Consider the following 16,232-nt stretch of genomic DNA (forward strand, 5'->3'; position numbering starts at 1 on the left):
TTATTTGTCTTGAAAAAGGCGTTTGCTAACAAGTGTCTAAATGGAACTACAGAGGATAGGGACATTAAACATCATCAGCCGAACAGGTAAACTCATCTACGCACTAGTCAGCTTTTACAGCCATATTATGTTGATAATCGCGATCTTTCAACTACTCTAACTCAAATTTTCAGGGAATTTGTTTTTATGTAAAGACTAGATAAGCTGTTAGAAGCTTAATTAAAAGTGAAGCTGAATTAGGGCTGGGCGATATATCGAATGCTTTTGTCACGCGCATTTTGTCAGTAAAGCCGGTTCCCTGATTGCCGCTAAATCACCATCACCTGCTTTCAAATGCAGCGGCATTTAATAGACAGAGCCGTAGTTCACTGACAAGCCACGCAATATCGCGTTCATATCGCAGATGTATCACCTTCGATAATGAATGCGATATTGCGTGGTTTGTCGGTGAACTACGGCTCTGTCTATTAAATGCCGCTCCATTTGAAAGCAGGTGATGGTGATTTAGCGGTAATCAGGGAACCGGCTTTACTGACGAAATGCGAGTGACAAAAGCATTCGATATATCGCCCAGCCTGACGCTGAATTATCATAAAGAACAAACTATATAAGAATCAAACGTTTGTTTGGTCAAAGAGCTTTTTTTTGGCAATAATCCAAAAGCCAAAGGAAAAATCCTTTTGGGTTTTTATCGAGTGAATCAGGGTGATGCTAACTTCTGGGTTGGCCTTTAAAAAAAACATACGTCATCGTGGCAGCGCTTTATAGATTGGAACAAAAGCCACACGATTCCAATTTGATATTACTGGGTCATTAAAACTCTCTGCTGGGTGGCAAACCTACTGTAACTATCCTCTCAGAGCGTTTTTATAAGGCTGAAGGGTTGCCGCTACAGTCATTTAGGCAAAATACAATCTAGTTTTTCTTGTGAGAACAGTGAACATTGTGCAGTGCAGCATCAGAACAAGAGTGGCTAATGCATGAGGAGACAACGCAGGACTGTATGCATCATGGTACTAGTTAGCATGACATATGTGTATAGGGTGGACTACTACGAGATAAAGAGAGCAAGTGGGCTTACAGGGAGAGAGATGGCAAGCAGAAAAAGTGCTCAAGTCCTCATCTAGCCGGGCACTTTGTCTTTAAAGTGCTGTATGTATGCAAGCCAAACTATTACAGGAATACAGTGATATTAGAGAGCAGCTCAGGGGGGAGTCATTTGTCTGTGTGAGCTCACCTGTGGGAATGAACGCTGGCTGCTGCAGCTGCATGCTGGCCAAAGCCTGCTGGTAGTGGAACATGCTGGGGTTGAAGACGGCAGCCGCGCCGTTAGTCTTCTCCAGGGTCGGTCTCTTTGGTAGCTGTTGCATGGCTCCTGGTGGCAGTGCCTGAAGTGATCAGGATGACAAAGAAGAAAGAGGAGAAAAACAAAAAGAAAGAAAAAGAAAGATGGTGGGTGGAGGGAGAGGTCAGAGACAGCCATGATATTGAGCCACAGAAATCTTTCTACAGTGTGTGTTCATGTCCATGTATGACATATTGTGTATTCATCATTCTAAGTGTTGCAAACCATGTCATAAATTAAAGAGAGAAATGGGACATGTATTTGATTATTTCTTTTAGGATGCAACAGAAATATTTTGATATTATTGCATTATATTTTATCATGCATATATACCACTGTTTGAAAGTTTGGGGTCAGCAAGGTTTTTTAACTTTCTTTTAATGAATAAATCCTGAAAAAAAAAAGAAAAAAAAAAAAAAAATATATATATATATATATACAGCTATGGAAAAAAATAAGAGACCACTTAACATTGATTTCTGAACTTGAAGTGGTCTCTTAATTTTTTCCATAGCTGTATATATATATATTTTTTTTTAAATGTATATATATAAAAAAAAAAAATAATTAATCAGTAATATTAAGCATTTCAGCACAGATAATAATAAGAAATGTTTCTTGCGCACCAAATCAACATATTCAAATGAATTCTGAAGGATCATGTGACACTGAAGACTGGAGTAATGATGCAGAAAATTCAGCTTTACCATCACACGAATAAATGACATTTGAAAAGATATTAAATTTGAAAACAGTTATATAAATTCTAATAATATCTCACAATATTACTGGTTTTTTTAATCAAATAAATGCAGCCTGTAATAATTATGTGACTAGGACTATTTAAAAGCATTTTAAAATAATTTAATTGTTTTAAGATGTATTTTCAATAATTAAAAAAATTAAGGTCTGAATCTAAAACAAAAAAGATGTAGACATTTCCTCAGCTTGTTTACTCATAAACTCTGATTCTATCAAAATAAATGCAAGTGACCAAATTTGACTATAATCTTGCTGACTGTAGTTTCGACACAAGCTGAAGCTTTTTTTATTCATGTTATACTGTTCCTCCATCTCTGGGAAATGTCTGGGTTCCGTCTCTATTTCTCTATAAGGGGCGTTAGCAGCATGTGGCCGTGCATGAGGAGGAGTGAAATCAGAAACAGAAACTGAGGTGAGGCATCGTTATCTGCTTCTGATAATTAAACAGGGAATGCTCAGTTCAGAAGAAGGCATAGTGAGGAGGATGTATGACTGTCTTCCACTGTGTAATTCTGTCTGAAGACTGATATGCAAGGTGATAAGAGCAAGGTCAACAGGAAAGAGGATATCTGTGATTCGCAAACAGAGGGATGATGGGGGAGCAGTCTGGCCTTATGATTTACATGTGAACTCTATCCCAAGTAACTCAATAATAATGTGCTGTACTGTGAAGCACTCAACAGTCAGGCTCACAAAATAAAAATATCAATCCAAATCTCCATATTTTTAACACAAATATACAAGCATCATTTGTATATTGCATTGGTGGTTCAGTGGTAGAATTCTCGTCTCCCTTCTTCTGGTGCAGTCGTGGCCTAATGGTTAGAGAGTCAGACTGGTAACCTGATGGTTGCGGGTTTGATTCTCAATACCGGCAAGAAATGATTGCACACAATCGCTCACAATCGCCACAGCAAAATGGATGCCCACTGCTCTGGGTGTGCGTCAACGGTTTGTAGTGTGTGTGTGTTCACTACTCGCTACCCCTAATGTGTGTGCACTAACTGGATGGGTTAAATGCAGAGGAAAAATTCTGGGTATGAGTTACCATACCATATGATTTAAACGTCACTGAAAACAACTGCTTAACTGCTGAATTGATTACAGATCAATTATTGCACTCTACCTACACTCCTGTGTGAGATTCACCAATCAGAAGATGTTGTTTCAATGGAAATGAGAACTGAAAAAAAAAAAAATTCTAGCTAGATATCAATCCAGAAGGGGGCGCACGGTAATGCAACATTGTTTGCTAACCGCCATAACGGGAAAAAGCGCAGAAGAAGAATAGGTGATCGATGCGCAGGCTGTCTCATTTCGAAGGCTGTCGCATTTGTCGGCCGCATACGTCATAAAGGATGTCTTATTTCAGAAAACTAGCCATTATAAAATTGACCGTTATTTCTAGTGAAACTTACATAGTTGTAATTTCTGTATGACTTTGGAATGTAGTGGTCAGTTTACTTAAAGGGATAGTTCACCCAAAAATAAAAATTCTGTCATCATTTACTAACCCTCAGGTTGCTCCAAACCTGCATAAATTTCTTTGTTCTGTTGAATACAAAGGAAGATATTTTGAAGAATGTGAGAAACTGAACAGTTCTGGGGCACCATTGCCCCACCATTGGAAGTCAATGGTGCCCCAAAGCCGCCTGGTTACAAACTTTCTTCAAAATATCTTCCTTTGTGTTCAGCAGAACAAAGACATTTATACAGATTTGGAACAACTGTCCCTTTAAAAATCAGACTCAATGAAGTACGTGGCTGACAAATACGATCTCCGGAAGACGCAGCCTTGGAAATGAGACAGAGGCATCGATATTATTACGTGTAATCTCTCAACCAGTGTATCAACCGCGGAAAGACATTAATAAAACATATCTGACGTAGCATTACATTTACCTTAGGCAAGTCATTTAGTGTCCACAGCATTTTAGTTCACCAGAGAAATTAACTCTAGGTGGGAGCATTTCAATATATATATGTACGACATTAGCTTATATATTTGATATATTTACTTTAACTGTCTTGATTATTTAATATTTTTAAATCAATTTTTCATAAAAACAAGTTATGACAGTAACTCACAGTAAAAAATGATTAGATTTAAAAAATGCATTGAAGTAGAAAAATAATTTAAAAAAAAAAAATTTTATAATTAGATTTAAAAGTTTTATTTGAGTGTTGATTATTATATCTAAAAATAAATAGCAACGGAATTTAATAGTTTGGGCTCTATTGTTAATTGTAACCTTTAATATTATAGTAATGTGCAAGTCATTTGTTCAATAAACCACTGTTTAATAAAAAAGAAGAAAAAAGAAGCAATTTTATGTTCAGTTTTCTCCCCCCTGATGTACCGAATCCGTACCGAACCATGACTTCAGTACTGAGGTACGTACCAAACCGCCATGTTTTTGTACGCTTACACCCCTAACAACAGCCAATATGTTACTGATATATAATTTGTATCCTTATAAAAGATGTAAAATACATTATTTTTTTCAGATTTTCAAATTTGAATAAAATGATGCGAACTTGTGATTCCGCTCTGAGCTAGTTGGTTTGGTTTAAAGTTTCAATTTTCTGAACTGCCTGTGGAGAAAATTAATGAGAAATATACTTCTAGAACCCAGAAGTATAAAAAATAATCTCTGCATATATTTATTCAGTTTCACTTCACTTCTAACTGATTAGTTTACACAGAGGTTGTGGCTAGTTTCCTGCAGCATTAACATGTTCATCAAAAACACAGACTAAATGCAAATGAGGAATTAGAAATGAACAAATTAGCAAAGAAAAGACACAAAAATAGGTGAAAAATTAAAGTACCAGGTTGAAAGTTGGCTGCAGGCTGCGCTTCAGAGGATGCGCTGGGGGCTGGGTATGCGAGCAGTGACCACATGACGATGACAAACCAATCAACGACAGTGGACATAAACACAAGACAAGAGAATGAGCCGTGAAGGAACAGATGCAGCTGAGGTTAGAGAGAGAGAGCTGGGTAATAAGCTTGTAGGACAACAAAGAGAGCTGTGAGGATGTAAAGACAATCAAGCAGTGTTCAAAAAGAATGACAGCATGAACCGAGAGGGAGTCAAATAAAGCCAACATACAATAAAGCCTAAGGCAAATCAGGTGACTGCAAGAAGCAGGGGAGGATATCTGGATAAGGTTCCCACATCTGTGCACTGTAAATAAACCTCTGTAAAAATGTTACATGATAAGACTTGGGAGGAGTGGGATAAAGATGACATTATTAAAGGGAAATTGGCTGCAGTACACTCTCGGCTGAAAGGCTGCTAACTAGTGGAGGTTTCTGTGGGAATGAATTGCTTGTTTTTTTCCTTCTTATCATTTTTCTCTCCTGCACCTGCACTGCAGACACTGTTTGCTAGCGATCATGGAGCCCTGGTCTTCATACATCACACAAGAGACAAAGAGCTCGCCTACAGACACACACACACACACACACACACACACACACACACACACACACACACACACACACACACACACACACACACACACACACACACACACACACACACTCCCCCTCCTGTGGGGGATCTGAATTATTTAATACACTCCTGAACCTCACATTGAAGGTGTGTGGAAAGTGAGTTATAAATACACACACCTTCATCTGACACTAGTAGAGCTTATTGAAAATGGCGTTCTGGCCAAAACTAAGGTTGCTGGTCACTTAACTCCAGGTTACCCCAGTGAGGCTGTCCCTGTAACATGTAGTGAAAGTTGCCTTGGATACAATCGGATGCTAAAATGGCTATTTGCATACTAAAATTGCCCAGTATAAGATGTGATAAATGAATTGCCTTGTATTACAAAAAGAATGCAACGATACCTCCTTTTCCACCAAAATGGTGCTAAATGATGACGTAACTTGCTAAATTACAACATAAAATGGCCACAAATAAACAGTGCATTGTGGTCTGAGACTTATGAGTTTGAAAAACAAAAAAAAATTGTATGATATAATATCATTGAATAATGAATGGTAATCATGAATGTTATGTTCATTCATTAATACATTTTTATATTAAAATCTTTTTGATTTATGCTATAACAAGCTACTTTTGATTAAATATTCAGAATTTATTTAAATATGTAGCCCATTCAATAAATAACAATGACTTTACATTTATGAAATAACAACTTTATTAGATTAGACTAACTTTATTTATCCCCCAAGGGAAATTTATTCACAAATTATTGTAAAATTGATGCTTTATATTATTCAGATGGATGGATAAAATAAAGCACTTTCATTCATCAAGGTCTTCACTTGCTTAAAAAGTTTAAATCAATAGTGCATTAAATGATGTTTAGCCTAATTATCAATATGTCTACTACTTCATATTGTTACCATATTATCTTTACTGATGGTATTTTTACACAGAACACCATCTTCTGTACAGTATAAGTGATGTGTAATTGTCATAATTATGAGAATTAGTGATTGTGATGTCATTGTAATGGGATCGTCTCAGTAACTCACCATGGCAGCAGCATTCTGGCTGGCTTGGTGCTGCGCCGCCTTTATCCGGGCTTGTAAGTGAGCTGGAGGGTGAAAGTACTTGCATTTGTCTCGGGTGCAGCGGCCCTTGATGTAATCCATGCAAACTATGACGGAGTTCTCACTGCCATCCACCATAGCGGCTTCCATTGGGTGGGCGTAGCGGCAGTCGTTCTCCCCACGCGTGCAGTTTCCCCGCTGGAATTCTCGACACACCTGGGAGCAGGACAGCAGAGATTTACTATCACCTATTAGACATGCTTAAAATCAACCTTAGTTACAGTCATTTTAATGTGAGTGGCCCTTGTCCAACTCTGTGTTGTGAGTGGTTGCCAGGGTGTTGCTATAGAGTGCCCACACACTTTTTCAGTGACACTGGATCCGGAAGTATTTTTTCCATTCATTTTTCCCATAGCGATTTTAAAAAATGTCTTTGTTAAACAGTTATAAACCATGAACCAAACCAACCAGCTATGAGATAAATCAGAATATTACAAACGGTGCACACAACAGATTTATTGAGGGAAAGAAGTAAACTACAACCCCATGAAGCATTGCAAATGACAACCAAATTAAAAATGGACAAAAAAAACAAAAAACATTTTAGCTGTTAATTTTATGTAAAGAAACATATTGCAAAATATGTGCATATATATATATATCTATATCTATATATCTATATCTATATATCTATATATATATATATATATATATATATATATATATATATATATATATATATATATATTACGTGTGTGGCTGTGTGACATATATACACAATAAAAAAAATGTTTTATAGTAAAAACAATGTTTTTAATAAAACAAAGTGTTGTTAAATATACACACACATATTTTATGAAAACAAACTTTTGTTAGATGTGATTAATTGTGATTAATCGATTTGACAGCACTAATAAATACATATATACATATATATATATATATATATATATATATATATACATATATATATATATATATATATATATATATATATATATATATATATATATATATATATATATATAGTCTGTCTTGAAAGGTTTATACGTTTTTACTGTAAAAAATCAGTTCTATCATTCTATTAGGTTGATAGATTATGTTGCTATGCGGTTGCTAGGGTGTATTGTCTGGTTGATAGGCGCTTGCTTACTGGTCACCCAGTCCTAAGTCTCTATCACATTCTGGCCTGTAATTTTGACTCATTCAATGCAAGTCTATGAGATTTTTTTTGCTTGTTATATCGCTTTGGAAAAGTGTGATGGCTTTGGAAAAGGGACAGCATGCAATTTGAGATATATTTCATGTCAGCAGCACAAACGGTGTGGAACGAGTTACATGCTTAAGTATGTGTTTAGCAACAGTTATAGTGATATTATTAGACCACTAACAACAACAGCAAGTTGTTCACTGTTTAACACCTCAAGTTTGTCTGTGCGAACATGTTTCTGCGTTGAATTTCCATTGCCCATGGCCATGCCGGTGGGGCTCCCCGGGACCAGCACGGGGGCGCTGGGCAGAAGCTCGGGCATGAGACTGATGCCCGGGCTCATGTGGCTCAGGTATGGGCTGAAAGCCATGCTCTGACTGTTGGCCAAGGAAGGCGTAACTGGGAAAGAGGTCTGGAGAGGAAACACAAAGACAACAAGGGATAATAAACCAATGTTTTCAAGCCGACAGAAATGATTGTGACGTTATTGGTTATGAAAATCTGATCTCACGATGGGCTGCAGCTGAGCTCCAGGCAGCATGAACTGCATCTGCTGGGCCAGCATGGCGGCTGCGGTCTTCTGCTGGATCAGGTTGTTCCTGCCGTTTATCTCCAGCTGGGTCTTGAGATGAGGTGGAGGATGCAGGTACTTACAGTTATCACGTGTACAGCGTCCCTTAGAGGGGTTGAAGAGGGAGACACAGAGAGAGAGAGAGACAGAGAGATGAATTGCACTGAATCTCAGCTACTAAAAGATCCAAGACTGCGTGACAGGAAGATAAGGGCTCCGTGATTGAGAGGATAAATTAAACGGGAATCCCTAGATATTTGACAGTGCCGATTCCAACTTTCCACTACAATAGAAACATCCAAAACCCCATCAAATGAAAAGAAAACAGCATAATCTCAGGAGTGCTGAAAGGTCTGAATATCAAACGATCAGAGGAAACAGCAAAATGACAGCAGTGGGACATGTACGGAAAAAGAATTTCACTACTTCCAAATGAATTGACAGTGACAGCCTTCCCTTTCTGTCTGTCTGTTTGCATCAACAATCTGCCCGTCTGTGCGGCTGACAGATTATATAGCCCTTGTGGCTGTTGCACGCACTCGTACTACATATGGATCGGACGTATAGCGTGAAGCTTATCACCCAGCTGTCCAAGCAACATGTTGATCGTCGAGCAGCAGACACGGTCAAACACACACACCAAACGTTCATGAGCTTGGTCGATTAACTGGGAGACAAACTCGATGAACCCATGGAGCAATGCCATTTGTTCTGCACTGTGTAAGGAACTGTAATAACCCAGTAGGGAAACATGTCGTTCCATCAGTCTGACAGTTAAACACTCTGTCTATGGAAAAACCTTCTCCAATTCCTTTCATTTAAATTTCTTTTGTTCAATTTTCTACCCTTTTCCGGTTATGGAGCTCTTGGGGGATAGAGAAATGGAGCAGGGATCACCTGTTATGTATGGCACAAAATTGATAATTGCATGTTAAATCTAGGGATTGGTAACAATTATCGACTAATCAAGACCTAAAACTTAAAGGGTTAGTTCACCCAAAAATTAAAATTCTGTCATTAATTAATAATCACCCTCATGTCATTCCAAACCCGTAAGACTTTCAATCGCCTTCAGAACACAAATAAAGATCTTTTCGATGAAATCTGAGAGCTTTCTGTGCCTCCATAGACAGCTATGCGGCTAACACTGTGGCCCCATTTCAGGTTTCAGATTCGGTTGAGCTTCTGTTTATGTTCACTGATCAATGTTTATATGTGAATAAAAGCCTAAATTACATTTCATATAAAGCGATCATGTCTCTTTAGAAAATTTGGACTAAACCACTCAATTCATATGGATTTGTTTTACGATCTCTTTATTAACTTTTTCAAAGCGGTAGTTGCGTAGCAGTCTATGGAGGGACGGAAAGCTCTAAGATTTCATAAAAAAGATCTTCTTTTGTGTTCGAAGATAAACGAAAGTCTTCTGGGTGTGGAACGACATGAGGATGAGTTATTAATGACAGAATTTTCATTTTTGGTGAACTAACCCTTTAAGATATTTTTAATGAAACCTTCTGTCCCTCCACTGAAATTTCAGGTAACCAAAACTTATAATATCCAAAAAGTTCATAAAGACGTAAGGAATCGAGTCTTTTGAAGAGATAAGATTGCTTTAGATATATGATATGTTAGTTTGTGCTTCGAAGATTAACCAAAGTCTTATGGGATAGGAATGTCATGAGAGTGAGTAAATGATAACAAAATTTCCATTTTTGGGTGAACTACCCCTTTTAATGTTAAAGGTAACCTTGAATGAAAAATTGAATTTACCTCGGCATAGTTGAATAACAAGAGTTCAGTACATGGAAATGACATACAGTGAGTCTCAAACTCCATTGTTTACTCCTCCTTATATAAATCTCATTTGTTTAAAAGACCTCCGAAGAACAGGCGGATCTCAACATAACACTGACTGTTACGTAACAGTCGGGGTGTACGCCCCCAATATTTGCATATGCCAGCCCATGTTCCCAACATTATGAAAGGGATTACACAAGGGCAGCCAGTATTTAACGTCTGGATCTGCACAGGTGAATCAACAGACTAGGTAAGCAAGCAAGGACAATAGCGAAAAATGGCAGATGGAGCGATAATAACTGACATGATCCATGATAACATGATATTTTTTGTGATATTTGTAAATTGTCTTTCTAAATGTTTCGTTACCATGTTTTGCTAATGTACTGTTAAATGTGGTTAAAGTTACCATCGTTTCTTACTGTATTCACGGAGACAAGAGCCGTTGCTATTTTCATTTTTAAACACTTGCAGTCTGTATAATTCATAAGCACAACTTCATTCTTTATAAATCTCTCCAACAGTGTAGCATTAGCCGTTAGCCACGGAGCACAGCCTCAAATTCATTCAGAATCAGATGTAAACAATATAACAGTATACAATACTCACATAATCCGACGCATGCATGCCACGTGCATGACGAACACTTTGTAAAGATCCATTTGAGGGTTATGTTAGCTGTGTGAACTTTGTTTAGGCAAGCGCGAGCTCCATGGGCGGGGAGCGTCAGCATTTAAAGGGGCCGCACAGCATAAATTGGCTCATATAATGATAAAAAAAAAAAAAAAAAAAAAATCTATGGGGTATTTTGAGCTGAAACTTCACAGACACGTTCAGGGGACACCTTAGACTTATATTACATCTTGTAAAAAAACGTTCGATGGCACCTTTAATCTAGTTTCTTTTTCTTTCTTTTTTTCAATTAAATAAATCGTTTAAGGGAAGCGAGATATACAATTTGATGAAATATTACAAACACAAATGTTTTTGACAAATTAATCATTCTTTTTTAAAGGGATAGTACATCCAGAAATGAAAATTCTGTCATCATTTATTCACCCTTATGTTACTCATAATGATTTTCTTTCTTCTGCAGAACACCAAAGACTTGATATAAAGGAATGTCTGTCGCTCTTTTACACACAATGAAAATGAATGGTGACCATGACATCAACAATATTTAGATTTAGACTTTAGACTTTTTGGTCATGTTGCGCACAAAGCTTTCATATGGGTTCAAAAGACTTTGAGTAATACGTTATGTAGACTACTTATATGGCATAATTCATTTTAGAGCTTGACAGACCAAGTCTTTCACTGTAATTGCATAGAAAAGAGCAGATTGGACTGTCAAACATCTCCTTTTGTGTTTACAAAAGAAAGAAAACCAACTGTGCCCGCTTGGATTGTTTGGTGAATAAATAATGGCAAAATATTTATTTCATTTACCATAGAATGTGTATTAAAGAAAGCAAACAGTCTATGAAAATTTTTTATTCTAATGTCATGCAGACATTTTATTCTAAAAGAAAACCTCTACACCAAATCTTCAATGCTTAAAAAAGCATGATTGGGTGCACTGAATGTCTTCCTTTAATGCATTCAGATCTGTGAGGGAGGAAGAGTTAAAATACATCTTAATGCTTCATGTTGCTCTTTATAGACATCATCTGCAAAAATGAGTTATAACAATCTTCGTCAACAGGCATGCAAAGGCAACAATGACTTGATTTGCTGCAAAAACTTAGATTTTTAAGAGACTCAATTTTTACTAAAGTCATCACAGATTTAAATGGGCTGTTGGGCTCAAAAACCGAATTGAGCTTCTTAGCATGGAACACGCAGTTCTAACAGGATGGAATCTGAATGGAATCCCGATGCAACCCTGATGGAATTCAAATTAAATTTGTGGAAAGAATGAATGCAGATGGTATCTGTGCAACGCTAACAGTTCAGACACAATGTCAAAGCGTCACTCCATATGAACAAGATGGACAACTGTCCACCACATACAGCAATTTAAACACTTGTCTGTGTCTTCGGTAGCCTCTGGGCAGCTTTTAACAGCGATGAAGTCCTAACAAAATTTGAAGTGAGTGAGTGTGGGGGTGTCTCTTTGCTGGCCAGTGTGATCCGGTGCACTTAATAGAGATGAAAGTGGGAGTCTGGAGTGTCAGTGTGCAGGGACAGCGTGATCAATGTGTACTGTTGAGGACTTGGAGATGTTCCACCATCCAACTGCTGCATCATTCAATGCAACTCCCACACATGCAGCTCCATATGACACCTAGTCACACATAGTCAGGCGGCATAAAGCCATATCCACATCACATCCTGTTCTGGCTAAGAGCAGTGCCCTTGGCTTGCTTGTAAAAGAAGTGAGCTCAACATAATCAGAGTTGGAGCGTTTCTCTATAAATAAAGATTACATTCACTGCAAACCCAGTGACAGTGTGTTAAAGTACATGACAACAAGCAATGTTTACCATCGGTCTCCCTGCATCATCCTGAAAATCACACACACCTGAAATCTCACCATGACCAGTGTGGCGGTATGTTATGCACCGGGTTCGCACTGTGTGGTATTATTTAACTTCACTTCAAAGTCAAAAGTAATGCCTAAATATTTCAATATTTTCAATACACAAACAATGTTATTAAATAATTATTTAAACAACCTAAATTTATACTAAACAGAGTATACAGGTATTAATATACAGTGGGCAGAAATACATTTATTCAATTCCGATTTGTGCCACTTGTGGTGCTAAATCCGATACAGATGTTTTGTAATGCGACCGCAGTCATATCAGAATTCATGCGATTTTTACATCACTTGAGATCAACATTCATCACGATTCTGCACTCATGGGAGTCTATTGAAAGATTTTACATACCCAACGTTATCAAGACAGTTGTGAATGGTAGTCAGTCAGAAGGGCAGTGATGTGTCAGAACTTGTAAGTATAACAGAGACAGCTCTATAATACAACGTATTAAAACGTGAGTGCTCGTATCATAAAAGTTTCAAAACTCTGCTCTATTTTGTCACATCATTGTCTATATTTTTCATATAGCCTGCGCATAATTTCGCTGGTCTCTGCGGCAGATCACACTATAAATAAACACGTAACGCTTACTTTATTGCCCTCCGTGTTTACTTCTATATGACAGTGCACTGTGTGTGTTGCCAAGTCTGTGATTTTCCCACAGAATTGGGTTACTTTTTCACTGTTGCCGCGGGTTGTTTTGCTACTCCAAGGGTTAAAGCAATCACACTAACGTGATATTTAACCCCCGGAATGCGATTTTTACCAGGATACTCCACTGAGCTAGTTTTGGACTAGTTTTGAGAAGCAATTGAGTGGACTTTGTGGTAAAAACCTGGCAACCCCATTTGTATCGTTCTTTTGCGCATGCAAGTCAGTTCAGAATCTGTTCACACTGGAAATCTGATATTGGCCACATATAAAACCACAATGTGAACAAAAAAAATTAGATCTGAGCAAAAATCGGAGTTGAGCATTAAAGGGTTAGTTCACCCAAAAAATGAAAATTCTGTCAATTATTACTCACCCTCATGTCATTCCACACCCGTAAGACCTTCGTTAATCTTCAGAACACAAATTAAGATATTTGTGATATATCTTCTTGAGGCCTCCATAGGGAGCAATGGACACTTCCTCTCTCAAGATCCATAAAGGTACTAAAAACATATTTAAATCAGTTCATGTGAGTACAGTGGTTCAATATTAATATTATAAAGCGACGAGAATATTTTTGGAGCGCCAAAAAAACTAAATAACGACTTATTTAGTGATGGACGATTTCAAAACACTGCTTCAGGAAGCATCGGAGCATTGTGAATCTGTGTATCTGTTCAAAGTCACATGATTTCAGCCATTGGCAATTTGACACGCGATCTGAATCATGATTCGATACACTGATTCATTTGTGCTCCGATGCTTCATGAAGCAGTGTTTTGAAATCGGACATCACTAAATAAGTCGTTATTTTGTTTTTTTGGCGCTCCAAAAATATTCTTTTCGCTTTATAATATTAATATTGAACCACTGAACTCACATGAACTGATTTAAATATGTTTTTAGTACCTTTATGGATCATGAGAGAGGAAATGTCATAGCTCCCTATGGAGGCCTCACGGAGCCATCGGATTTCAACTAAAATATCTTAATTTGTGTTCTGAAGATTAACGAAGGTCTTACGGGTGTGGAACGGCATGAGGGTGAGTAATAAATGACAGAATTTTCATTTTTGGGTGAACTAACCCTTTAAGACTCGCAGTGTGAACATTGCTTTTGATACTTAGTCAAACTACAAAGTAGCCAAAAAGATACTTAAATACAGGAACTAATTACATTTCCTCAAATACTTTACACCACTGCTTTTGTGTGTAATATGCATCAGGCGGTCTATGAACGCTCTGATTTTGAGGTTAATGGGACGGTCGGTGGGCGTGCCGTCTGAGCCTGATACGATACCTAATGACACCCTCCTTCAATTCTTCTCCATAAAACCATCACAGGCAAGACACTCCCATGCAAGGATGTACACAGTCACAGATGTGTGTAACATTGTTAACTGTGTGCCCTGACACTTGTATGTCTCTTTGACACACACTGACATTGAGAGCAATTGCATCAGCAGCGTGTATTGTGGGAGTGTGTGGTTAATGAGCAGACCGTCTCAAAGGAGCAGACAGGTGATCCTGCCAAAGCACACATGAGAACCAGCCTCACAGCCAAGCTTTAACATTTTGGAAGACAGTGAGAACACGCCGCTCATTTCAATAGAACACAGTGATACAGAAAACACAGGTCGTCACCACAGAGAGATGCGGGAAATGAGCTGAGGGCTCTGACAGTGTCCCCATGAGAAGAGAAACGGCAGAGATGAAAAGCTGTAAGTCATGTCATGTAGGATGGACTAGGTCAGGGATCTCCTCTGCGTCGTCATGGTAACACACCCGGCAACCGAGAGTAAGTTTTGCCTCATGCTGTCTCCTAACTACTGATTGGCCAGACAGGAAGAAAGGAGAGGGAGGAAATAAAGGAGAGAATGTACAGTTGAAAAAAGGCAGACTGCATATCTGATTAAACCACAATAAACTTCAATTAAAATCTGAGTGCTGAATCTTTTCATAATGCAGATTTCTCTTGTTCAAAAAGCATATTCTTAAACAGACTGTATTCCTCTAGAATCTTAGATAACATGTGCTGTGCCAAAAACATAATTTCATTTTTCAATACAATTTTTACCTTTCTTATAATTAAACAGGCTGTTTTTGCTACTGTCCCTTTAAAAGTGAACTCACTACTTCTTTATGTTGTGATGGACAATATGGCAGTTGTCAGGACAGCAATGCATGAGTAATCACTAAGTGAGTAGTATTTTAACTGCTCATGTGATTTCAACACATAAGGGGACCCACTCCATGTATAATAATACTTGCTTTTATTAGACTCTTAACTTGACTGCTGTCCGTAATGTAATGTTTGTAGACATACTCAACAGATCAAAAGATTGGGGTCAGTAAGAGTTGAAGTCCCCCTCTAGTTAATAATTTTAACGCCCACTGGCATGTTAGTGAGATGACGAGGAGAGAAGAGGATCAGGATACAGAACTAAAAATAACATTACCTTTCAAAGGATCCTAATGCTAGGAATATGGTTATTTATTTTCAACAACGTCTCAGTTGAGCTTTATTTATTTGCATTCAGTACATTTCACCATGGATTCTTTGGTAAATCAGTTGTTTATGATATGATCTCGACAGTAATGCAACAACATGTAAGTAACTGTGTTAATTATAATACCTGATCAGTGACCAGTGATTTCTGATATGTAATAATTCATGTAAAGTCAGATGTTCTTTGTCTATACAGTAAATCATACCAGTGACTAAACGGTCAACTTCACATTGTCTTAGTAGGATGAAAATAATCCATTATTTAAACTGTGATTAAATTACATCTAGAAAGCGAT

General features: G+C 37.7%; 1 protein-coding gene across 2 annotated transcripts in view; it reads right to left on the reverse strand.

The window, feature by feature from the left end:
- The window catches only part of mbnl3 (muscleblind-like splicing regulator 3), a 52,073-nt gene that overhangs the window by 14,125 nt on the left and 21,716 nt on the right, over nucleotides 1-16,232 (reverse strand). The window contains exons 3-6 of one of the 2 annotated variants that reach the window (XM_067386422.1): nucleotides 8,366-8,530; nucleotides 8,066-8,266; nucleotides 6,627-6,860; nucleotides 1,238-1,388 (exon numbers count right to left, since the gene is read on the reverse strand). In XM_067386422.1, coding sequence (XP_067242523.1) covers nucleotides 1,238-1,388; nucleotides 6,627-6,860; nucleotides 8,066-8,266; nucleotides 8,366-8,530 — 751 coding nt within the window. The remainder of the gene's footprint in view (nucleotides 1-1,237; nucleotides 1,389-6,626; nucleotides 6,861-8,065; nucleotides 8,267-8,365; nucleotides 8,531-16,232) is intronic. The other variant, XM_067386433.1, reaches the window with a different exon arrangement.

Source organism: Chanodichthys erythropterus, chromosome 1 (genome assembly GCF_024489055.1).
Source record: "Chanodichthys erythropterus isolate Z2021 chromosome 1, ASM2448905v1, whole genome shotgun sequence".
NCBI classification, from domain to species: Eukaryota; Metazoa; Chordata; class Actinopteri; order Cypriniformes; family Xenocyprididae; genus Chanodichthys; species Chanodichthys erythropterus.